At 36.7% G+C, this 27,039-nt stretch overlaps 2 protein-coding genes across 4 annotated transcripts in view; one reads left to right on the top strand and one right to left on the bottom strand.

Annotated features, from left to right (window-relative positions):
* The window catches only part of LOC121390004 (agrin-like), a 312,421-nt gene extending 294,227 nt beyond the window's left edge, over positions 1 to 18,194 (top strand). For all 3 annotated transcript variants that reach the window (XM_041521696.1, XM_041521697.1, XM_041521695.1), the window contains 6 exons: positions 58 to 174; positions 4,392 to 4,578; positions 6,883 to 6,964; positions 8,936 to 9,175; positions 11,823 to 11,926; positions 13,682 to 18,194. In XM_041521696.1, coding sequence (XP_041377630.1) covers positions 58 to 174; positions 4,392 to 4,578; positions 6,883 to 6,964; positions 8,936 to 9,175; positions 11,823 to 11,926; positions 13,682 to 13,830 — 879 coding nt within the window. In that variant the 3' untranslated portion in view covers positions 13,831 to 18,194. The remainder of the gene's footprint in view (positions 1 to 57; positions 175 to 4,391; positions 4,579 to 6,882; positions 6,965 to 8,935; positions 9,176 to 11,822; positions 11,927 to 13,681) is intronic.
* A 3,551-nt stretch (positions 18,195 to 21,745) lies between these two features.
* LOC121390468 (ankyrin repeat domain-containing protein 49-like) lies at positions 21,746 to 26,862 on the bottom strand. Its single transcript, XM_041522290.1, has 4 exons — positions 26,678 to 26,862; positions 25,258 to 25,354; positions 24,376 to 24,536; positions 21,746 to 22,244 (listed from the first exon to the last, which is right to left on the bottom strand). The coding sequence occupies exons 1-4, from the start codon at positions 26,753 to 26,755 to the stop codon at positions 21,906 to 21,908; spliced, it is 675 nt and encodes a 224-aa protein (XP_041378224.1). The 5' UTR covers positions 26,756 to 26,862; the 3' UTR covers positions 21,746 to 21,905.
* Between the last annotated feature and the right edge of the window lie 177 nt (positions 26,863 to 27,039).

The following is a 27,039-nucleotide window of genomic DNA, read 5'->3' as shown; positions in this document are numbered from 1 at the left end:
TTGATGTCATGTCCTACAATAATTATATTGATTTTTTTTGGGTTGATTTTTTTTTAGGGTACGTCGGCATCTTTAAATCTTGGAAAACACCTTTACATTGGAGGGTACAACAAGAAAAGTGACCTTCCTCCAAGTGCAGACATAACAAGTCCTTTCACTGGTGCCATACAGAAGGTAAGAGTTGACATAGATGTATTGTTCTCATTGGACTTAATGACTTTCAGCAGCTTATGATGCTGGCCTATCCTATGGCACTAGATTATAATACAAAAGCACAACAGAAAGTAAAAAGTAAAGTTTTTTTTATTTAACAACACCACTAGAGCACATTGATTTTTTATCTTATCATCAGCTATTGGACGTCAAACATATGGTCATTTTCACACTGTTTTTTAGAGGAAACCCACTGTCGCCACATAGGCTACTCTTTTACGACAGGCAGCAAGGGATCTTTTATTTGCATTTCCCACATGCAGGATAGCACAAACCATGGCCTTTGTTGAACCAGTTATGGATCACTGGTCAGTGCAAGTGGTTTACACCTACCCATTGAACCTTGCGGAGCACTCACTCAGGGTTTGGAGTCAGTATCTGGATTAAAAATCCCATGCCTCAACTGGGATCTGAACCCAGTACCTACCAGCCTGTAGACCGATGGCCCAACCACGACTCCACCGAGGCCGGTAAAGCACAACAGATGCCAGAAGTGACCATTTATAACATTCTGAAATAACAACAGTAACTACAAAGTAAAAATTGATAGAGCCAGGTGTATGGCATGAATGTTATACTATACCAACTAGAACGCCATAGACAGGGCTTCTAGAATTTTATAAAAATCCACTAGCCATGGGATCAGTGATTTTAAAAATATTCTAGCCATGATTAAAAATTCACTAGCCCTACTTTAAATAAATACAATTTTACTAATAGTAATAATCAGATATGTCACCTAAAGAGATTTTGAGTTTTAAAATCCTTAGATTGGGGTGGAAAGAGTGGGCAGGATATTCATATTTACAAAATAGTAAATGCAGCATTTGACAAGGGTTTTTTTTCACTAGCCGTCGGGCTAGTTATAGTAATTATTTACTAACACTGAATATCACTAGCCATGGGAGTGGGGCTACCATAATCTAGAAGCCCTGTCCATAGGGGACAGGTTAACATGTAGCTAATAATTCTATATACAGTGTATCAAGCAAACTGTGAACCATAAATGTAATATAAATATATCACCTCCTCCCTTCAAGGATCAACTGAAAGAAGTAGAAGCTTTTACAGTTCAAGTTTGAAATAAGCAAATTGTTGTTATACGTATATAATTGTCCCAAGTTTTACAGTTCAAGTTTGAAATAAGCAAATTGTTGTTATACGTATATAATTGTCCCAAGTTTTACAGTTCAAGTTTGAAATAAGCAAATTGTTGTTATACGTATATAATTGTCCCAAGTTTTACAGTTCAAGTTTGAAATAAGCAAATTGTTGTTATACGTATATAATTGTCCCAAGTTTTACAGTTCAAGTTTGAAATAAGCAAATTGTTGTTATACGTATATAATTGTCCCAAGTTTTACAGCTCAAGTTTGAAATAAGCAAATTGTTGTTATACTTACATGTTATACGTATATAATTGTCCCAAGTTTTACAGTTCAGGTTTGAAATAAGCAAATTGTTGTTATACATATATAATTGTCCCATGTTTTACAGTTCAAGTTTGAAATAAGCAAATTGTTGTTATACGTATATAACTGTCCCAAGTTTTACAGTTCAAGTTTGAAATAAGCAAATTGTTGTTATACGTATATAACTGTCCCAAGTTTTACAGTTCAAGTTTGAAATAAGCAAATTGTTGTTATACGTATATAATTGTCCCAAGTTTTACAGTTCAAGTTTGAAATAAGCAAATTGTTGTTATACGTATATAATTGTCCCAAGTTTTACAGCTCAAGTTTGAAATAAGCAAATTGTTGTTATACTTACATGTTATACGTATATAATTGTCCCAAGTTTTACAGTTCAGGTTTGAAATAAGCAAATTGTTGTTATACATATATAATTGTCCCAAGTTTTACACAAAATTGTACAGTGAAAACCCTCAAAAACTGTACTCTCAGTAAACTGGAATTCGCGAAAAAAAAAGAATGCATTTTTCAGAGTCCTTTTTATACGCCCGTCTATGATGGATTGTATTATGGTATGGTTTTGTCTGTCCGTCCGTCCGTCCTTACGTCCGTCTGTTAACTTTTTCTTGTCCGGACCATATCTTACTTATAGATGCACACAGGACCATCAAACCTCACATGTAGGAACATCTTAGGATGGCGGTGTGTCACGTACTATTACAAGGTCACTGTGACCTACTTTTCACAGTCTACTGCACATAACAGTAAATCCTTGAGCAGACCATATCTTGCATACAGATGCATACAGGACCATCAAACCTCACATGTAGGAACATCTTAGGATGGCGGTGTGTCACGAACTATTACAAGGTCACTGTGACCTACTTTTCACAGTCTACTGCACATAACAGTAAATCCTTGAGCAGACCATATCTTGCATACAGATGCATACAGGACCATCAAACCTCACATGTAGGAACATCTTAGGATGGCGGTGTGTCACGAACTATTACAAGGTCACTGTGACCTACTTTTCACAGTCTACTGCACATAACAGTAAATCCTTGAGCAGACCATATCTTGCATACAGATGCATACAGGACCATCAAACCTCACATGTAGGAACATCTTAGGATGGCGGTGTGTCACGGACTATTACAAGGTCACTGTGACCTACTTTTCACAGTCTACTGCACATAACAGTAAATCCTTGAGCAGACCATATCTTGCATACAGATGCACACAGGACCATCAAACCTCACATGTAGGAACATCTTAGGATGGCGGTGTGTCACGTACTATTACAAGGTCACTGTGACCTACTTTTCACAGTCTACTGCACATAACAGTAAATCCTTGAGCAGACCATATCTTGCATACAGATGCACACAGGACCATCAAACCTCACATGTAGGAACATCTTAGGATGGCGGTGTGTCACATACTATTACAAGGTCACTGTGACCTACTTTTCACAGTCTACTGCACATAACAGTAAATCCTTGAGCAGACCATATCTTGCATACAGATGCATACTGGACCATCAAACCTCACATGTAGGGACAATTTGGGATGGTGGTGTATCGCAGACTATTACTAGGTCACTGTGATCTACTTTTCGTGGTCTACTGCACATAACAGTAAATCCTTGAGCAGACCATATCTTGCATACAGATGCATACAGGACCGTCAACCTCACATACAGGAACAACTTGGGATGGTGGTGTGTCACATACTATTACTAGGTCATTGTGAACTACTTTTCATGATCTACTGCACATAACAGTAAATCCTTGTCTGGATCACATGTTGCATTCCAGTATGCAATTCAGCATGCTAATTTCTTGGCAGTTTTCTATTGTTAACATTACATAGATAAACTGTTTCTTTGTCAATATAAATGTGTCACCAGAGTACCCATGCTAAACAAAATTTCCCTTTCTAATAAAAAAAAATAACTTCATTAATCAGACAGCACCTTCTCCAATGGATACAGTATCATCAGTAGTTGGTCCAAAACAAACTGTTCATCCAACCCATTGCAAAAATATCACATAATTATAATTAGAATTGAATCATACCTGTAACATATTCATTAATGTTTATGGATTTCTATCAAACTCCTGACAGGTGTATCATGTACCTCACCGGTACTCTTGTTTTAATATATCAGTACAGATCGTAACATTTTGAAACTGAATACCATGTGAAACCTGGTCCCGAGGGTGTCCTGTTTAAGGGGTGTCTGGTTTAAAGGGGTTTTACTGTAGTATTTAGTTTTTCAGGTGCCTCATACATATGTCTATAACAAGGATACTTGATACAATAGTAATGGATGAAATGAAATTTGTTTACATAAAGGGCAGGATATAACCCAGTGGTAAAGCGCTCGCCTTGATGGACGGTCAGTTTGGGATTGATCCCATTCGGTGAGCCCATTGGGCTATTTCTTGCTCCAACCAGTGCACCACAACTGGTACATCAAATGCTGTGGTATGTGCTAGCCTGTCTATGGGATGGTGCATATAAAAGATCCCTTGCTGCTAATCGAAAAGAGTAGCCCATGAAGTTGCAACAGCGGGCTTCCTCCCTCAATATCTGTGTGGTCCTTAACCATAATGTCTGATGCCATATAACTGTAAATAAAATGTGTTGAGTGTGTCGTTAAATAAACCATTTCCTTCTTCCTTGTTTGCATAAATGATTGCCTAGATGAATGACAATTTTTTGACAGCCAGTGTTTTGATTATTTTGTTTATTGTGCAGATTGTAGTGAACGGGAAAATCATTGACAATCTGATGACGTCTGCCAAACACATGAGGAACATAGAAGAGTATGACGGACCACCGTGTAACATGAACCCGTGTCTGAATGGAGGAATCTGCATACCGAAGCTGAATGAGGCTAACTGTCGGTGTCCGGGGAGCTTCATCGGAGAACGATGTGAAAAAAGTAATGTTGTTGTACAGTCTTCAGTATATTCTCATCATTTATTCATTTAGATCATTTAGAATCTTCCATATAAAAGGGACTGTCCTGTGTTTACAACCATTGTAAGATGTTTCTAACACAGTCTCTATATCAGTGTGTTTGTTAGGACTGTCCTGTGTTTACAACCATTGTAAGATGTTTCTAACACAGTCTATTTATCAATGTGTTTGTTAGGACTGTCCTGAGTTTACAACCATTGTAAGATGTTTCTAACACAGTCTCTATATCCAATGTGTTTGTTAGGACTGTCCTGTGTTTACAACCATTGTAAGATGTTTCTAACACAGTCTCTATATCAATGTGTTTGTTAGGACTGTCCTGAGTTTACAACCATTGTAAGATGTTTCTAACACAGTCCAGTGTGTTTGTTAGGACTGTCCTGAGTTTACAACCATTGTAAGATGTTTCTAACACAGTCTCTATATCAATGTGTTTGTTAGGACTGTCCTGAGTTTACAACCATTGTAAGATGTTTCTAACACAGTCCAGTGTGTTTGTTAGGACTGTCCTGAGTTTACAACCATTGTAAGATGTTTCTAACACAGTCCAGTGTGTTTGTTAGGACTGTCCTGAGTTTACAACCATTGTAAGATGTTTCTAACACAGTCCAGTGTGTTTGTCAGGACTGTCCTGAGTTTACAACCATTGTAAGATGTTTCTAACACAGTCCAGTGTGTTTGTCAGGACTGTCCTGAGTTTACAACCATTGTAAAATGTTTCTAACACAGTCCAATGTGTTTGTTAGGACTGTCCTGAGTTTACAACCATTGTATGATGTTTCTAAAACAGTCCAGTGTGTTTGTTAGGACTGTCCTGTGTTTACAACCATTGTAAGATGTTTCTAATACAGTCTCTATATCAATGTGTTTGTCAGGACTGTCCTGAGTTTACAACCATTGTAAGATGTTTCTAACACAGTCCAGTGTGTTTGTCAGGACTGTCCTGAGTTTACAACCATTGTAAAATGTTTCTAACACAGTCCAATGTGTTTGTTAGGACTGTCCTGAGTTTACAACCATTGTAAGATGTTTCTAACACAGTCAAGTGTGTTTGTTTGGACTGTCCTGAGTTTACAACCATTGTAAGATGTTTCTAACACAGTCCAGTGTGTTTGTTAGGACTGTCCTGTATTTACAACCATTGTAAGATGTTTCTAACACAGTCTCTATATCAATGTGTTTGTTAGGACTGTCCTGAGTTTACAACCATTGTAAGATGTTTCTAACACAGTCCAGTGTGTTTGTTAGGACTGTCCTGAGTTTACAATCATTGTAAGATGTTTCTAACACAGTCTCTATATCAATGTGTTTGTTAGGACTGTCCTGAGTTTACAACCATTGTAAGATGTTTCTAACACAGTCCAGTGTGTTTGTTAGGACTGTCCTGAGTTTACAACCATTGTAAGATGTTTCTAACGCAGTCCAGTGTGTTTGTTAGGACTGTCCTGAGTTTACAACCATTGTAAGATGTTTCTAACACAGTCCAGTGTGTTTGTGAGGACTGTCCTGAGTTTACAACCATTGTAAGATGTTTCTAACACAGTCCAGTGTGTTTGTCAGGACTGTCCTGAGTTTACAACCATTGTAAAATGTTTCTAACACAGTCCAATGTGTTTGTTAGGACTGTCCTGAGTTTACAACCATTGTATGATGTTTCTAAAACAGTCCAGTGTGTTTGTGAGGACTGTCCTGTGTTTACAACCATTGTAAGATGTTTCTAACACAGTCTCTATATCAATGTGTTTGTTAGGACTGTCCTGAGTTTACAACCATTGTAAGATGTTTCTAACACAGTCCAGTGTGTTTGTTAGGACTGTCCTGTATTTACAACCATTGTAAGATGTTTCTAACACAGTCCAGTGTGTTTGTCAGGACTGTCCTGAGTTTACAACCATTGTAAAATGTTTCTAACACAGTCCAATGTGTTTGTTAGGACTGTCCTGAGTTTACAACCATTGTAAGATGTTTCTAAAACAGTCCAGTGTGTTTGTTAGGACTGTCCTGTGTTTACAACCATTGTAAGATGTTTCTAACACAGTCTCTATATCCAATGTGTTTGTTAGGACGTTAGACCGGTGATGGTGATAGTACTGACTATGCCAATGTTGTGCTATCTGAGGTTAGTCATAAACATGTTACCATGTCATATAGATCTTTCTTCCTTTATTCATTATTGCTCGCTCTTTGAAAATCTCCTTTTTCATAACTAATATCACTAATATTATTTAAAACTATTTGTTGATTTGTGTGTTTTTTTGTTTTTTAGAAGTTAAACATGTGAATATTGACCAGCCAGTGAAATTTGATGGAACTACATTCCTTCATTTTCTCAATGAGATCTCCATTGCGTAAGAATTTATTATTTTTATTTTTTAAATTGTCTTCCGTAAATAAAATGTGTTGAGGCATCATGAAATAAAACATTTCCTTCCTTCCTTCATACAGTAGATGTATCCCAGTGGTAAAATGCTTGTCTGATATGTGGTCAGTGTAGGATTGATCCTAGTCTGTGGGCCGATTGGGCTATTTCTCGTTCCAGCCAGTGCACCACACCTGGTATATCAAATGCTGTGGTATGTGCTATCCTGATGGTGCATGCAACAGATCCCTTGCTACTAATGAAAAAATGTAGCAGATTTCCTCTCTAAGACTATACATTTGATATCCAACAGCCGATGATTTAATAAATCAATGTGCTCTAGTGTTGTCATTAAACAAAACAAACTTTAACTTTTCCTACAGAAGACTGAGATACAATCTGACAGTCCATGATATACCATTTCTTTTACAACAGTTTGTCTTACGAATGATATCTAATTGACAGGAGTGTTGTATTCTGTTGCTTGTATATTTTTAAAAACCAGTTTTTTTATATAAAACATTTAATCCTGTTTTTCAACTAAAGTTTATTTATGGTACTGGTGATTGAACGTTTATCTTATCATAGGTAGAAATTAGAATCAGTAGTGTTAATTTCAGTGCATGGTTTGACTTCGATGTGTACATGTACCGTATATCGCTGTGTATTAGCCGACTCCATGCATTAGCCGACCCCCTAGTTTCACCCTCCAAATCGGCTTTAAAATTATCGACCTTGTATATAAGCCGACCCCCCTATATAAAACTAACCAAGTCAGATGTCTGTGTGGTCTCTACAAAATGACAAAGTACATCTGCTTTCAAACGTCATTTGTCACAGCAAACTTATCCGGAAGCAGTAGCCGATTTCTATTTATAGAAACGGTGTCCGGTTAATTTATTTCTCGTAAAATATAAGTACCAAGATAGCGAAATATACCTAAACATTCTTGATTGCAGCCACACGTTAAAAACACAGTGACTGTTTGCATTGTTGATTGTGCTAATCGGTCTTTTCATTACTAGTCGGCTATACCCTACCATACCCAACCACCCGTGTCGATTAATCCCAAGCCGACAAACAAAACAAATGAAGCTGGAACAATTAACGTGTTCACCGGTTTAGTAAGCAGTTTTGTAATGACACGTGACCTGCGAAGTTTTCCGAAATTGTTTTGATCGGTCACCATTTATTGTTGTTTAAACAGATAAATATTACTAAATAACTTTTAAACACCAACATTTATTAAAGATGAACATATATATACAATTTTAATATCTTTTATTTGTAATAGCTTGTGTTAAAATGCAATATTAAACCTTTATGAAAGCGGAAATGCAGAGCACAATAATGACAATAGATCGAGTCGAGCCGTGACGTCACTATTCTAACTTTACATTTCCAATAAAATGTTGACTCCTTAGATAAGCCGACCCCAGCCTTTGACTTGATAAATTTTGTATCAAAAAGTCGGCTAATACACAGCGATATACGGTAGGTCATTACTAAGTAGCAGGCTCTACATGTAACTTATTATTGATATTTTAATATCAATTTTACATTCTTGTCTCTGCCCCCCCCCCCCCCCAAGTAAAAGCTTTCCTTGAAAAGTCTAGAACACAACTTCATTATTTATTTTTTTGTCACAAAAATCACAACTTAATTTTTTTTTGAAATGTATTAAAATGTATATCAAAGGCTGTGGTATGTGATGTCCCGTCTGTCGGATGGTGCATATAAAAAGATCCCTTGCTGCATTAGGAAAAATGTAGCAGATTTCCTCAGATGACTACAAGAATTACCCAGTGTTTAACATCCAAGAGTCAATGATTAATTAATCAATGTGCTCCAGTGGTGGTGTTAAACGAAACACAAACTTATTTTTAGTTTAAAAACAATACTAGCTGGAGCAATAAATTATGAAGATATGCATTAAATGTGAGGTATCACTTTATTACAGGCAAGAGGCACAAAGAACCAACAACATACAAATCAGGTTTAGAACCAAGAACAAAAATGGACTCCTTGCCTTTCAAAACAGAGGAGACAGTGTCAAGGGAGACTACTTGGCCATTGCTATCGTCAATGGCAAAGTGCAGTTCAGTTACAACCTTGGCAAACAAGCGGCTGATAATTTATTCATAATTGAGTCCAAGGTGAAGGTTGATGATGACAAGTGGCACAAAGTGACAGCTAGAAGGTAAGCCAGTGATGTCTGTGGGCAAATGCATATAAATAGAGAATAACTAGTTAATGACATCATATATCTGCTTTATCCTGTGAATTAAGGTAAAAATGGGAAATTCTGTGAGGAACTGCCGAGTGGAATTTCTCATTCGGCCTGAACAGGATAAAGCAGATATATCCAATTCCATTAACTAATTATTATATTTATCCTGCAGACCATAACAATTAAGGGGAAAAGCTATTATTTCTGTTATTTCAGCCACATTGTATGATGACCTAGAGGTCAAATGAGCGATTTTGTAATGTAGCTATGTGTGTGACGTCAAAGGTCATATCCTGCTAGTAGCAGGATACGACTTTGATTTATCTGTCATCATATTCTGTCAATAGAAACGGTGGTTGCAGGATAAGAAGATTGTTTGTTGCTGTTCACAAGGAGTGTCTTCTGTGGCAGCAGTGGGTTTGTTCTCTGATGCTCTAGTTCAGGGGGTGGGATGTAGATTGGTGGTGTATTAATTATGTTGCTGTTCACAAGGAGTGTCTTCTGTGGCAGCAGTGGGTTTGTTCTCTGATGCTCTAGTTCAGGGGGTGGGATGTAGATTGGTGGTGTATTAATTATGTTGCTGTTCACAAGGAGTGTCTTCTGTGGCAGCAGTCGGTTTGTTCTCTGATGCTCTAGTTCAGGGGGTGGGATGTAGATTGGTGGTGTATTAATTAAGTGATCGGTTGCAGGATAAAAAGATTGTTTGTTGCTGTTCACAAGGAGAGTCTTCTGTGGCAGCAGTGGGTTTGTTCTCTGATGCTCTAGTTCAGGGGGTGGGATGTAGATTGGTGGTGTATTAATTAAGTGATCGGTTGCAGGATAAAAAGATTGTTTGTTGCTGTTCACAAGGAGTGTCTTCTGTGGCAGCAGTGGGTTTGTTCTCTGATGCTCTAGTTCAGGGGGTGGGATGTAGATTGGTGGTGTATTAATTAAGTGATCGGTTGCAGGATAAAAAGATTGTTTGTTGCTGTTCACAAGGAGTGTCTTCTGTGGCAGCAGTGGGTTTGTTCTCTGATGCTCTAGTTCAGGGGGTGGGATGTAGATTGGTGGTGTATTAATTAAGTGATCGGTTGCAGGATTGAACACACATGACAGACTTGAGTTTTTACCATCCCAACCAGTTCCTCATGCAGGACTGGTACACCAAAGGCCATGGTGTGTACTGTCCTGTGTATAGGAATGTGTATAGAAATGATTTCTCACTGCAGAAATAATCTCTCTCTCTCTCTCTCTGTCTCTCTCTCTCACACACACACACACAAGGCCCTCATCTCGCTCTTCTCTCCCTCTCTCTCACAAGGCCCTCATCTCTCTCTCTCTCTCTCTCTCTCCCTCTTTCACAAGGCCCTCATCTCTCTCTCTCCCTCTTTCACAAGGCCCTCATCTCTCTCTCTCTCTTTCACAAGGCCCTCATCTCTCTCTCTCTCTTCTCTCTCTCTCTCTCTCTCTCTCACAAGGCCCTCATCTCTCTCTCCCTCTTTCACAAGGTCCTCATCTCATTCTCTCTTCTCTCTTTCACAAGGCCGTCATCTCTCTCTCTATCTCACAAGGCCCTCATCTCTCTCTCTTCTCTCCCTCTCTCTCACAAGGCCCTCATCTCTCTCTCTCCCTCTTTCACAAGGCCCTCATCTCTCTCTCTCTTCTCTCCCTCTCCCTCACAAGGCCCTCATCTCTCTCTCCCTCTTTCACAAGGTCCTCATCTCATTCTCTCTTTCACAAGGCCGTCATCTCTCTCTCTATCTCACAAGGCCCTCATCTCTCTCTCTTCTCTCCCTCTCTCTCACAAGGCCCTCATCTCTCTCTCTCCCTCTTTCACAAGGCCCTCATCTCTCTCTCTCTTCTCTCCCTCTCCCTCACAAGGCCCTCATCTCTCTCTCCCTCTTTCACAAGGTCCTCATCTCATTCTCTCTTTCACAAGGCCGTCATCTCTCTCTCTATCTCACAAGGCCCTCATCTCTCTCTCTTCTCTCCCTCTCTCTCACAAGGCCCTCATCTCTCTCTCTCCCTCTTTCACAAGGCCCTCATCTCTCTCTCTTCTCTCCTCTCCCTCACAAGGCCCTCATCTCTCTCTCCCTCTTTCACAAGGTCCTCATCTCATTCTCTCTTTCACAAGGCCGTCATCTCTCTCTCTCTCTATCTCACAAGGCCCTCATCTCGCTCTCTTCTCTCCCTCTCTCACAAGGCCCTCATCTCTCTCTCTCTCCCTCTTTCACAAGGCCCTCATCCCTCTCTCTCTCTCTTCTCTCCCTCTCTCTCACAAGGCCCTCATCTCTCTTTCTCTCCCTCTTTCACAAGGCCCTCATCTCTCTCACTCTCCCTCTTTCACAAGGCCCTCATCTCTCTCTCTCCCTCTCTCCTTTCACAAGGCCCTCATCTCTCTCTCTCTCCCTCTCCTTTCACAAGGCCCTCATCTCATTCTCTCTTCTCTCTCTCTCTCTCTCTCTCTCTCAAAATAACCATTTGTTCGAAACCAAATAACCATTGCTGATGTGTCATAGACCAAATATTCCTTTTCTTTTCTGTCTTCTATACAAAGAATCAGAATTACCATGTTAGATTAAGTAAAGTGCTGGGGTGTTGTTGAACAAAAAATTACATTCCTTTCATTTATTTTCAGGGAGCTTCAAGATGGAATACTTCAGGTTGATGACGAAGTTGCAGTGATGTTGTCATCAGCTGTTGGGGCCTCGCAGCTTGACACAGACGGCCAACTGTGGATAGGTACAAACTCTTTTCTTATGTAGATTCCCGAGCTAGATCCCGCCCCACCTCGGTGGATCTATTCTCCGATTGTTTTTTGGCCCATTCCCAAAACAGAGCAATTGACTGGCATTTTACAAGTACAGCCATAATAAACTGTATTTAGTCAGAAGACTTAAAGTAATTCTAATTCAGAAGAATTTTTAAAATTCATTTTACGGTTGTCAATGAACTAAATGTGACAACTTTAAAAGTTAAATCTTTTTTTTATTAACACCCCAAAATAGTGTTTAAACCATTTTACAATACTTCTCTATACTAATTCAAACTTTAGTCTAGTTTTCAGTACTATTTACCTTTACTGTTCCAAGTTATTGCCATGCATCAAAACTTACTCAACTTCTTCAGTTTTCTAAAACTACTTGGCACAGTGTTTCTGCCAGAAGGAAACTTTGGGGTATGGCACTATGTAATTGAATGCAACCATAGTCAACAGGGGATATGGGGAGGGGAGAGGAAAGGTGTCTCCGCCAGAAAGAAAATGGGTTAAGTTTAGGGTTAAGAAAAGCATACAGTAATGATAAGTGTCGATAATTCTGTCTAAAGGTTAACTTAAACAAATAAAGTCTGCAAAATAATTTGAGCGTGGCGCCATACCCGTTTTACCCTTTGGCAGAAATCCTGTGTCAGGATTCTTGTATTGCCCTAGCGAGAGTAATACGCAAATCCTGACATGAGTTTTGTAAAATCAGTGTGACTCGCACAAAACATTTTAAATATGTTACTAGAAGGAGACGATGAAATGACGCCATTCTGACATTTCGGTAAGCGATGCCATCAAAGACTGGGGAGGGCCCAGTAGTAAAGCACTCACTTGATGCGCAGTCGATTTGGGATCGATCCCCGTCGGTAAGCCCATTGGGCTATTTCTCATTCCCACCAGTGCACCACGACTGGTATATCAAAGGCCATGGTATGTGCTACCATGTCTGTGGAATGATGCATATAAAATATTCCTTGGCATTTTGCTGCTAATTGGAAAGAGTAGCCCATTGCGTGGTGGCAGTGGGTTTCCTCTCTCCAGCCAGTGCACCATGACTGGTACATTAAAGGCTGTGGTATGTGCTATCCTGTCTATGGGATGGTGCTTATAAAAGATCCCTTGCTGCTAATCGAAAAGAGTAGCCCATAAAATGGCGACAGCGGGTTTCCTCCCTCAATATCTGTGTGGTCCTTAACCATATGTCTGACTCCATATAACCATAAATAAAATGTGTTGAGTGCATCATTAAATAAAACATTTCCTTCCTTTCTCTCTCATTATCTGTGTGGTCCTTAACCATATGTCCGATGCTATATAACCATAAATAAAATGTGTTGAGTGCGTCGTTAAATAAAACATTTCCTTCCTTCTAAGACTGGCAAAGGCACTCCATGTTATGACGTCGCTTCCCAAAATCACGCCATTCATTGGTCATGTGATAACTTGTTATTACACGCGTACTTCGAATGGTTTTTATTAACTACCAGGGCTAGCTCTCCCACTCGCCAAATTCGCCAATGTGGCAAATTTAATTTAGTTTGGAATTATTTTTTTTTAAAGTAATTATTGATATTTTGTTGGAAAATAATGTAGGATTTTACCATTATTGAAGTTTCATGGATAATTTGGCGAAATTTTCTGCTCACCCAGAGCTAACCCTGTCTGTCCGTCTTGTTGAACCATGTGAATAATAACAATGCTAACAATAAGAATGTTTTGGGATTTTTTTGTAGGAGGTAAAAGTATTTTGCCGTGGGACCTGCCGAGTGCCTATTACCAAGGCTTCGTGGGCTGCGTCGATGAGATTAAAGTGAACCGTGGCAACATGCACCTCGTTAAACACAGAACTGAACGGACCATGACTGTTGCGTTTTGCTCATAATGGCCAGGTGCTGAACTATCAGTCAAATGTCTGTGACCAAAATCCCAGACATTTAGTGATATTCATGTTATGGGAAGATAAATGAAATGGATTTTGTTTGACTAAAAGAGAGATGTTTTTTATTAGCTCGACTGATTGAAGAAAGCCAGGTCTGTGAACTCTGATATACGCTAGTTGGCCATATTGTTTTGTCTTTCAAGATGTCTGGTGATGTGAGCTGTATGTCTTCTTGTAATATTAGAAATGGAATCATAGTTTGAAAAAAAACACGAAAACCTAAGACGACATAATGAGTAAAAAAAAAAATGAATGAAAAATTGAAGGTGTGAAAATTAAAACTGTTAATGAAAGTGTTGCATTTAGTACACTGATAGAGGTGGGAATAGTTTCAGGATGATGGTTTGTCAGAATAGTTACTACAACTCTTGATGAGAGGATCAGAAATAACTTCACTTTCTTTCATCTTCAAAATCAAAAACTACCTGTAAAAGTTCAGAAGCTTCTGCAGAAGATTTGGATACAGATAAGTAATGGCGTCAGTTGGACCAAGTCGTATATATTCCGAACATTCCAGCATTCCTTAAAGATACATATTCCAAACTGGACCAAATAGCAAACATTCCTAAGGTGAAGTAAAGATGAATTGCCATCGTGTTCTACCATTATTGTTCTTGCAATCAGTGAAGTTTAACACATTTCCTTGTGCACAAACACAAATCAACACTGTCTATTTTGATGGAGAATCAGCACTTGATGATAAAGAACGTACATTAAATGTCCACCACCATGGTGCAAGCTTGCCAGAAAAGAAACATCATCTTATTGAGAGACAGGCACTGTGTTTGGTTTCTGTAGCTTGTAAAAGAAGATTGAAATTCATCAGAAGCAAATGTCAACATAGATACATGTGTATGTACAAAGATTCGAAGAAAAAGTCATCACATTCCAGAAAGTTATCTATTTTCAAACAGGCACTGTGATTGGTTGATAAGGAGAGGCTCTGTGATTGCTTGATAAAAAGAGGCTCTGTGATTGGTTGATAAGAAGCTCTGTGATTGGTTGATAATAAGAGACTCTGTGACTGGCTGATGACAGAAGTAGCACAAGTCAATCTTTGTAATAACAAAATGATAGCAAAGATGTGTACAGAGCCCCAAAGAAAAAGTTGTGTTGTCTGTGACGATTATAAAGCCTACATATCACAATTGTCCAACACGTTGTCCAAGTACCCAAGACATCAGATATTCATCTACTTATTGTGTACTCTCAACAGATGATGGTGTAGTAGTGTTTGTATAAAGTGATCCTATACTAACCGTAGCTGATATTTCTTTTAACTCTGTTATGTTAGCACTGAAAGTGAACCTCACCTTGTTGTTAACTATAATGACAACCATTTCCACTGACCTCATAATGAAAGTAAAATGTTTTGATGTCACTGCTAGGTGAGATTTTATCAAATGTAAATCTACAGATTTTACAAATATTGTTTCATATTTTATCCATACATGTGTATTTTAAAGAACTTTAGCCCAATTTTACTAAATGTCGTAAGTTTACGTCTGCAACTTACGGAAATACTGGTCTTACATTTACACGTTTGGCATTATTTCACGCATAAAATTACATCATTACGGAATCTAGAGTATTTTAAGCACAAAAGGAAATCAAATATGTTTATTTCTAACTATATTTGTGAACTATAATAGTAATAAGAATTGCGGTTTAGTCGTAGATTTACGTTTTCGTTTACGTGTAAAACTAGGCTTATGATGTTTTGTGAAATTGAGCCCTGTTGTTTACTATGTTCACATTATCTTCTGATAAGAATATCTAACTCTAATAAAGGTATCCGTTTCGTTTCAATGTAAATTACTATTGATATTGTATAATTAACCATGCCTTCGGAATTATATCTTGCTCAGTATGAACTAGCTTTGGAAACGATTACCCTAATAAGATCAATTCAGTTTTATTTTGGGATAGTTTAATGGTGGTGATAATAGTAATTTTAATAATTTTTTATTCTATGTGTTTCCCCGAGGCTATATACAATATATGTATTTGAAGAACAACACAATAGTTATTACAAGTTAAAGAATTTTAAATTACAAATGCCTTGACTGATCAAAAGCAAATTAAAAGTTTTACAAAATGAAGACTTTTTTATATATTACAGTTGCCATGACACTGTGATGAGAAACTTGTGATTTGATTGGTTTAAAGATTTTAGTATTTATTGAGCCATGTCAGTTACATACTGTAATTAGAATATCTGTACATTATGTACCATAAACATCATATACGTGTATAATATAATAGGTAACCTGCATATGAATGTAGAAAATAATACTGTCATGTTGAAGCCCTCTTATATACATATAATACAGTCGGTATGTAATACGGTTAGTATGTGGTATTGTCCTTACGATATCTACTTAATATTCATCAGTAAATAAACTGTAAATTAATATGGTCAGTATGTGGTATTGTTCTTATCATATCTACTGAATATTCATCAGTAAATAATCTGTAAATTAATATGGTCAGTATGTGGTATTGTCCTTATGATATCTACTGAATATTCATCAGTAAATAAACTGTAAATTAATACTGTCAGTATGTGGTATTGTTCTTATATCTACTGAATATTCATTAGTAAATAAACTGTAAATTAATACAGTGTGTGGTATTCCCTTATAATATCTACTGAATATTCATCAGTAAATAAACAGTAAATTAATGCTTTTATAACAATACTGGAACACATATATTGAAATCTAATATTGGCTCTTTAGATTAATACTAGAAGCAAATTGCTAAGCTAACATTAATAGCAAGTAACATTGATGGAGTTGTATTCAAACTGAATGCAATATTATAATGGGTTTATTTGCCATTTAGAAAATATCAAGCCAGACCGTGAAGATAGCAACCAAGGTGCACTGTTTAAAAATAATGGGCTGAATTTACTAAGCCTGCTTTTGTTTTATACAGATGTAACAACAAACTTCAAGAAAAACAGACTTGATAAAAAAAAATCCATATTTTAGGTCCAATATTAGCAAAATCAAATTATCACACTAGACTGAGTTACCACTATGACTTGTTATTTCACCCAGCTCCACTATTGGGTTGGACTGGAAATGATTCAGAGCAAACTGTTATAGCACACACTTGTCTTGGGCACAAGATCTGTCACAAAACCCATTCCTGCATCAAGCTAGGAGGAAAGATGGGGAGGGAAAAGGAAGAGCTCTTCCACTATCATTTCCCATCAGGTTTTATAATGGATGTTGATTGACTTAACTATGGACAGACTTTTGTCTTGTGTGTAAAATAAATTTCACTACATAATGAATATTCAGTATTTATCACCAAATCTATATCACGATACTAACCAAACATGTATGTATACCGGTCTATTCCACTTCCAGGCCTTCGGATTTCATGAAATGTGACGGTAAAAATCACGCTCTGTGAAATCGTGTCGGTAAAATCATGGAAACAAAATTTCATTTCCCGTGATTATTATATCGAGTACGACTATTCAACGGAACCTAAAAACAGTTTCCGATGGGTTGCCATGACCACAAGACATGGAACCGAAAAAGTGTTTCACATGAAATTTGAAATCCTATGGGCAGCACTTCTGTCATTGTTTTTAATAATCGAGGGCTCTAAACACGTGACAATATTACAGCTAACTTAGATTAGTGAACGCTGTATAGTTTATATTACCCAGGTCTTAGTGCTTATGTTATAGCTGTAGGCTATTTGATGTGTTTATTTTTTTACTGCCTGCAAACAGGCAGATTTATTTTACTATTTGGTATAATTTTAGTGTGACAAAATATTGTACAATGATAAATATAAATTGTTTTCTTTTACACTGAACACTGGTATAATTTTAGTTTGAGTGATAAGATATTGTAAAGTGATCTATATAAAAAATTTAATTCACATTATTTGTAAGAATCTTTTTAATGTGTATATATAAAACAAGGTTTTTTGTATGTTCATCTATCTGTCTGTGTGTACTGCTCTAAAGATATGACATGTCAATGTATTTGTTATATTGCAAATATTTTAATGATTTTAGTGGCATATGTAAATTGATTATTCACTGCATTATAAATCAATCATTAAACAGTTCTGTTCATTTAATAGCTTGCTATGAGCCTCTCAGCTTTCACTATTGAGTTAAATAAAGGTCATGTGTGCTTTGCTTGTTAATTAACCCAATAAAGTTTAATACATAATAGTACAATAGTTGAGAATGCCTCTATACTGGAGTAAATACATTTGTTATTTAACTTTTAAGTGAAACCATTAAACTGCTAATTCCTCCCCCCCCCCCCCCCTCCCCCAAACAATATATTGATATACTGGTACTATAATATCCAAATGAAATTTTATTTGATGTGATATTCAGAGAACCAAGTTCTCAATATAATACAGTCAGACCTCGTTACAATGACCACGTTCATCCCTGGGTCACTTTGTCATTATATCGAAATTGTTGTTTTATTGAAATTGCCGTTATAAAATTGTTTTTATTTAATGACATCACTAGAGCAGATTGATTTAGTAATCATCGGCTATTGGTTGTCAACAGTATCAAGGGATCATTTACATGCACCATCCCACAAACAGGATAGTACATACCAAGGCATTTAATATATCAGTTGTGAGGCACTGGCTGGAGTAAGAAATAGCCCAGTGGTCCACCAATGGGGATAGATCACAAACCATCATTAAATACTAAGTATATTATTATAATCAAAATCCATTCACAGTCAATCTAATCGATTGGTACCTACTTCGTTTATGAAATGTCATAAAAATAGTACTTCATTGTTCGAAGTTAATCCTTTAATTGAATGACTAAAGGCTTATGTTCAAAAGAAATACATGTCTACAGAGTTAATCAAAATCGGTAACTCAGACATCATGTGACACTGTCGGCTTGCGATGAGATCAAGGATGCCAAGTGGCTGTGTGTACTGCAAACATGCTACCACATCAGTGATTATGTAATGTTGTTGTAAAAAGGTGTTTTTAGACGTCCGGTGTACGTTTGTTCCTAATTTGCTCTGTCGGTTCGGAAGGTCCGACTTCCGGTGTAATGAACAACAACATTGGTGTACATTCGTTCCCGACAATTTGTGGTCGGATGGTGTAAATGTCGTAGTAACAAAGTCTGACTGTATTTATATATATATATATATATATACAATTATGCTTTATGACTTGGTAAGGATAGGATCAGAATTCCAATAAACTTTTACATCTGGCACCTTCATAACTTGAATTATATCCATTATTAACTTTAACAGGGTTTAAGTGCACACCCCCACAAAAAACACAAAAATAGAAAACATTCAGCAGTTTGGCTAATTTGGGTTTAAATTATTAGCCAAACTCAAGTTTTCAAACGTGACACAAATGTGACAAAGTAATGAAAACTGTAGCCTTGTGACAAATTTATTATCAAATATATACTAAATGACAAAAAGAAAAGAAAAATTGACAAAGTAATGAAAATGTTAATCTTGTGACAAATTTATTAAATTTATACGAAATGACAAATGAGATGCATGGTGTAAAATAATAATAGAATGTATTTTTTTCATAGTGATGTGAAATAAACATACAGAAAAAAGCTAACATTTTGAAATTTTGTTGTATGTAAATAACAGATATAAGTCAACTTAAAAGATCTCAATTTCTGTTTTGAAATTTAATTAATATCAAATATGTTAATTTACTCTATGGAAATTATAGTCGGGGTATTTGTATTTATTCACATTTCTTTTGTCACCGAGTATACATATACTAAAATAAACTCGTAGTCCGTCCCATCCTTTTACAAAAATGTTTTTGTCAATAATTTCAATTTGGTTTGATGTAAGAAGAAAAGTAAAAGTGTTTTGGAAATATTTGATGTAAGAAGAAAAGTAAAAGTGTTTTGGAAATAACAAAAAAAAACCTAAGTATTTTGAGTGCAATTTAGAAAACAATCTACTCAGAAATAAATAACTTGTAGTAAATTTCATAGCATGAATAAAAGCCGATCCCTGTGGGAAGGACTATAAGTCTGTACTTAATAAGGACTATAAGTCTGTACTTAATAAGGACTATAAGTCTGTACTTAATAATGTTGAGAACATCTTAAAATCTGGGAATCCATTAACAAGACCTGACCCTACTTAACGTGACCTAACTCAACTTCCAATAAGCTTCAGAGGCTGCAAGTGTATTTGCTTAATGAACAAACTGCCTATCTAACCTCACGTATAGCTGCGTTGTATCTAATGAGGTTGTGAATTCATGTATCTGTTATACTCACTGTATGTACATTCAACTGTCGATCACTGTATGTATTCAACGTTTCCCAGTCTTGTGTAAAATAAAAACAACCGTAACAATAACGGTGGCTTCTTTATTTGTTTTACTACTTAAAAAGAGTTGGGTGTACATGTACAAATGTAGCTCATGGTGAAACAGTAGGTAAAATTATCAATCTCTCTACAGCATATATATATATATATATATATATATATTATATATATATATATATATACACACATAGGAATTAATAAATGAATATGGGGCAGGACATAGCCCAGTGGTACAGCGTTCACTCGATGCGCCGTCGGAAAGAGTGGCCCATGAATGGCAACAGCAGGTTTGCTCTCTCAATATCTGTGTGGTCCTTAATCATATGTCTGACGCCATATAACCATAAATAAAATATTTTGCGTGTGTCCTTAAATAAAACATGTCTTTCTTTTAATGAATGTATCTTTTAACAACACCCCAGCATGAAAAATACATTGGCTATTGGGTGTCAAACTAGAGTAAATGCAAAAATGATATGCACAGGAAAAAAGTTCCGGTGCAATAAATAACATGGTCTCAAACCTACTGCAATGTTGATAAATGGTTGAAATGTGACAGATTATTATGTACCTTGAAATACATGCACAGGAATTTGTTTCACGAGTATATACTATGCCCATACACTATACCCATATACAGTAAAACCTGTCTAAACTGGACCCTGAAGAAACCGGAAAACTGTCAAAACCGACCAAGTTTCATGGTCAAGAATTTTCTCAATTCTAAAATGTGACCCTGTAAAAACCAAATCGTGTCTAAATCTAATATTAGGTCCCCGATGTGATCTGATTTAGACAGGTTTTACTGTATATACTTTTGTTTTGTTTAATAACAGTAGGAAACATTGATTAATTAATCATCAGCTATTTGAATGTCAAACTTTCTGACACATGGTTTTCCACTAACAGAGAAGAGTATTTTATACACCAGTTGTGGGGGCACTGGATGGGGCAGGAAAAGCCCCAGAATGAGTTCGCCAAAGATATTGAATCCTCTCACCCTGAGCCGACTGTAATTAGAATATTTGTACATTATGTAAGCTAGATCCTGCTTACTGCCATTAGTAGGTCCAACTGTTGTGCGACTGCCTTTTTAAGTAAAAATTAATGAATGTTTAGCAGCACCCCAGCACAAAAACATTTATCAGCTATTGGATGTTAAACAGTGGTAAGTTATATTAAAAAAATATGATCTCACATATTACGATGACAAAAAAAAGAAAAATGACAACTTGTTTTAAAAATATACAATCTCTGTGAAGACTTGAACTCCCATGAATCTTAACAAGCATTTTGAGAGTACTGCTAAAGCAATACATGTCCCAAAATTTCAGTGCACCACGACTGGTATATCAAAGGCTTTGGTATGTGCTATCCTGTCTATGGGATGGTGCATATAAAAGGTCCCTTGATGCTAATCGAAAAGGGTAGCCCATGAAGTGGCGACAGCGGGTTATCTTTCACAATATCTGTGTGGTCCTTAACCATATGTCTGATGCCATATAACCGTGAATAAAATGTGTTGAATGTGTCGTTAAATAAAACATTTCCTTCTTCTGATGGATGGACGGACAAACAGACAGACAGAAGGACGTTGATGAAACACATAGTCCCCTCCAGTTGGACTGGTAGAGGACTACTAACCTGACCAGCAGACCTCTTAAATGACTTTCATTTTAAAATGTTGATATTATCGTCTACAAGCTCAAACAGAACGTACAGATTGTTCATCCGCTCACAGATCTGTTTGGCCGTCTCACCGAGCTGAGTCTTAATACTGGCGTCCACCGAGCGATTCATTAAGAGAAGTTCCAGCGTTTCATGACTGTCTCTTTCTGAGGCGGCCAGGTGAAGTGGGGTGAGGCCGCCCTGAGTCCGAGAGTTAATGTCCGCACCACTACTGATGAGCACCAAAGCCGCGGAGGCCGAGTTCCAGCGACAAGCGCTGTGTAGAGGATGCCAGCCGTCGATAGTCCGAGCGTGGATGTCGGCACCGTGCGTCAACAAATACTGAAAAAAATAAAGTGAAGTTCGTTTTGTTACTAGAACACACTGAGGGTGGGACGTAGCCCAGTGGTAAAGCATTTGCCTGATGTGCGGTCAGTCTAGGATCGATCCCTGTCGGTGGACTCATTGAGCTATTTCTCGTTCTAGCCAGTTCTGGAACAAGAAATAGCCTAATGGGCCCACAGACGAGAATTGATCCTAGATCGATTGCACATCAGGCGAGCGCTGTACCACTGAGCTACGTCCCGCCCCCATATGTTACTATTGTCGTCTGTGAGATTTGATTTGGTAGTATACATCCAACATGGGTGACTCCTTCCTAAATGCAACACAGCATCTTTCCTATTGACAGGACAGTTATGCACCAGTCATGAGGCACTGGTTGGGATGAGAAAAAAAGGCCTGAATCCATTCAAATTATTTTGCCAAATTAAAATAAAATTTGCCAGTGGTTCTTAGAATTCGCAGTTAACAAATATGGCAAATGGCAGAGCTAGCCCCGTAAATGGTACATGTAGCTGCTAATTAATTTTCAGTCGACTACAAATTTCGCTATTAAAAAAAATAAAAAAAATAAAAGACTTATAAGTTTTGTTAAGAAAAGACTTGAATTTTAAAAATAATTTATTACTGTAAATCAGAAAATATCGGCAACCTTAAAATTTAACGAAATCCATATCGGTGACATATTAGTGACATAAAACTTTAGTGAGGTCGGGATATCAAACATTAAAAAAAGCTGAAAGCCAGTTATTGTTTTTTTTTACGACTGACCGGTCACAAGAACACTCGACACTTTTTGATGTTATGCAATGCACACTATTTCCGGTTCGAAATTTAGCCTCAAACATCCAAGTGACGCTGCTTGTCTCCAACATTACAGTGTTATACATCTAAACTAATTACTATTTTTTGCTTTATTTATTGCATAATCTATAGCCTGTTGTTTGACCAGTTAATCGCTGATGAAACACCACACATAATCAGTCCAATAAAAACGTGTTTTCGGAGTAGTCTATTGTGTGTACAGGGGTTGTAAGCTGTTTTTTCCACTGAGACGTACTAGTATTCTTTGCTCTGGTACGGTCTGTTCTCACTTTGTCAAATAAAGAAAACAATGATTTAGCGTTAATGACCGTTATACCCGTTGTTAACCAAGCCCGTAACAATTAGTTTTCATGGATTTGTTTTCTATGACAGAACTAATTTATTTTTAACCACAATTATGTGTCTTTATTGCTAAAAGTTACAAACATTGAAACTATAAGACTGTATTCATAATACTGACATTTCGTTTTGCTTTGCTGCGATACTGCACTGGATGTGACAATAGTTTTAATTATTGTGCCACGAACGGTGGTGTACATAGTATATGTGACTTTTTATTTGCCTTGGTTCTGAAATCCAATTTAATTGTTCACAGTTGATTCATTCAAATCGTTATTAAATATGTATATGTTTTAAGACTTGTTTTTGTTTTAATCTGACTTTAGTTTATATTTAGCGTCCTGAAATGTTAGCATTTTTTATGGCTTCGCTAAATTCGTGAATATTTTATGCTTGCCAACATTTTCTGATTTACAGTATTATTATTTTTTTTTTTTTTTTTTTTTTTTATGAATGTCCATTAAAAAAAAGACCACTTAATCATTCCTTAAACTAAATGGGTTACAGAAAACAATATAATCAGTATATAAAATAGATAAGAGCTGGGCGGTATTGAAATTTCAAGTTCGGTATTGGCATCAGTATTTTGGGGGTGACTTACCTTGGTATCGGCAAGGTATTTGGTATTGATACAAACCAATACTGATATTGAGTGGTATTTTCGGTATACTCTGCTTTAAATGCATGCCTGAGTTAAGGCTCACCCACTAATTTCATCTAAATAAAATAAAATTCCATACACAAGGCCCTCATCTCTCTCTTCTTTCAATCTATTTTGTGTTCATCAGATATATTGTTTGTGCTTTATTAAATGGCGGATAACATTTTTCAGTACCAAAACTTCAGTATTTTGAAATTTGCTAGGTACGGTAAATGGGTATTGACATGATACCGATACCGAATGGCATATACGGTATACCACCCAGCTCTAAAAAAAATTAATATATTTTAAAATAAATGTATTAACCTCCACCATGTCAGCATGGTTGTTGTAACTCGCGCGGTGCAGCGGTGTGTACTGATCGTTGTCGCGTGAGTTCACCAGGCTAGGCTGCTGGGCCAACAATGACTGGACAACGGTCATCAGATTCTTCTCGGCCGCAGTCAGAATACGCTTGGCAGGATCACCTACAATTAATTAATTTGTGGTATCTACAGTAGTGCTGTATTAATTAATTAATGACATACATGTACAAATATCCCGACTGTATTAATACACGTATGGAAATAAATATGATTTCACCATTCTTTTTGCCCAGTTGCAAGGCTTACAATTTACGACAATACCCAAAAATCAATCGAGGCCTACATGGCAATATTTTATTGTTTAAGCAACTGTGTTTTGTGTTACAATACATGGGTTCATAAATGTCTGACATAATTATAATAAAAATATTAAATTAAAAAACCACAAGAACGATTGATCAAACTATGAAACAGGCGACATTTGATTCACCTTGGCCGATAACGGAACTGCACAAGACGTTTCGAATGTAAGAACATTGGTCCTTCAGAAAACCACAAGCAAATCAGGAAATATATCCTTGACCTTTATACTTAATCCAATCAATGACGGACATTCTGCTATAAAATTAGGTCTCACCGACCAATCAATACATCGCTTGTAAAACATTAAATCACCAAGAAATTCAAACCTGATCTGTAACAGTACACGATAAAGATATACACAAAATTCCAACTCAACATCACGAGGCATCGTGAAAAAAACACCTGGAAAAATATTTGTGGGACAGACGGACAGATAGAAGGATGGAGATGAAACCTATAATTGTCCGGATGGACTGGTAGGGGACTAAACACAGGACAAGAAATGAATATAATTATTTACTCTCCAACTCCAACTTAGTAAATACATCCACATCATCGTCGTCATCCTCCCAGTAACTATTGAATTTATTTGGCTCTCCCTTCTTAGCTTGGAGTATCTGCAATATCAAAATGAACATTAACATTTATGTTTTATTTATTTATTTATATTTTCACTTTTTTTGTACAAAAAACATACAATATACATAGCTAATTCTTCAAACTCAATTCATAAATTTGGTCCTAAAATGCGATGTAGATATATTTATGTACATGTATCCTCCCATATAATATGTTTTCGAACAGATAAGCAAAAATGGCAAATTTCTGTAATGAATTCTGAATTAAAAGCTAAACAATCTTTCTTACCTGTTCACTGGAATATAATCCATGAAACAGACAGAATTATAGATGTTAAACATAATATTGGTTGCAGCAGAAAGTTTTTCTGACATTGTGTCTGGATATATTGTGAGGAAGTTACGTCATATATGTTTTTGAACATGTCATAGTTTCTATAAATAAACAATGTTCCGTAGCAGCACAAGAATGTGTATGTATGATATGCCATGTCTTGGATGTGAGCAAGAAGTTTAGCTTCTTCATCCTTAAATAAAAAGGTTTGAGGTCCAGATTTGCTACATGACACGTTAATCCTCCCTCGATCTACAGCGGTCAAACAGTGTTGTAACTGGGACTGAAAACCTTTTGGGCAGCCTTATGGATGTCTTTGCGATCGTTTATTACAGTAGAATATGTCTCAGAAATATTTTCTTGGGTCTATTGCCGGTATCTGGATCTCTCAGTGGGATAAGTAGTTTAAAAAAGAAAAGGAACACTTACCTTGAGAAAAGGAATATTGTAATTGTAAAGTCTCGTCCACGGATATTAATAAGAAATGGTCTAAACAGGTTTCCATATTTTTCTAAACAAATCAGATTTATTTCCCTTTACAGTGAATGACGTATTCAATATGGATATAAACAAAGCCAATAGCACATCAAGTGTAGATATAGACGATGCAGTAAAGTGCTACGTTTGTATTTACATGATGGTATGTACCCAAAACTTGGACAGTGGTTCATTAACATTATTTTTCAATAAATTAATTGCCATACTTACACAAGGAAGTTTTATATACAACATTTTTGTAGCAAACGACACACAACCTCTTCTTGTCTCTTCTTGTGACGTCACACCTTCAGTATGCAGGTGGAAAATTGTGTATAAATGAGCTGTTCGAAAACATATGATGTTCAAATTTATATGACTATACGATATTAAAAAAAATCTATGGAATCAGTTAATGTAGGCCTACAGTCATTTATCGTAAATAAATGTTAAAATAGCATAATATGACACAAGCATTTATGATTATGGACCTTTAATTACTTATAACATGGGAGGTAACCAAGTTCCAGTGTCTATCAGTATCACATCACCTGTGCAAACAGCTCTGCGTTCACGTTGCTTTGTTCTCTTTCTGGATAAATCTCCTCCAAGTCATCGGGTTCAGCCATTCTGGCAATTCTGATTCCACGATCTACCGAAACAAATATTAAAAACTAAATAAACAAAAATAATAAAACAGTCGCTTGTCCATTTACTATCCTCCGGCTACTTTTCGTTGATTTGGGAACTCTTCAGTGGAGAAGTTAAAATTATTCTGCTTCCGCTTTCGCTTTTGTTGTCGGTAGGTCTAAACATTGAATTTGACATTTTATATGATTTTATTGTTACAGTTTTTGCTGTTTTTTAGCGTAATTGTTTTGGTAGGTTAACTTATTTCTCACGTCAAGCTATC

This window comes from Gigantopelta aegis, chromosome 15 (assembly GCF_016097555.1).
Source record: "Gigantopelta aegis isolate Gae_Host chromosome 15, Gae_host_genome, whole genome shotgun sequence".
NCBI lineage: Eukaryota > Metazoa > Mollusca > Gastropoda > Neomphalida > Peltospiridae > Gigantopelta > Gigantopelta aegis.
The sequence above is the reverse complement of the archived record's forward strand: the minus strand, read 5'-3'. Positions and strand labels throughout refer to the sequence as shown.

Excerpts from the sequence above, each read along its gene's own strand:
- LOC121390468 (XM_041522290.1), bottom strand. The coding sequence starts at position 26,755 with ATGGCTGAACCCGATGACTTGGAGGAGATTTATCCAGAAAGAGAACAA. Across the intron at positions 25,355-26,677 it reads ACGCAGAGCTGTTTGCACAG|ATACTCCAAGCTAAGAAGGG; the intron begins GTGATGTGATAC and ends TTGATATTGCAG. Across the intron at positions 22,245-24,375 it reads ACCATGCTGACATGGTGGAG|TATTTGTTGACGCACGGTGC; the intron begins GTTAATACATTT and ends TATTTTTTTCAG.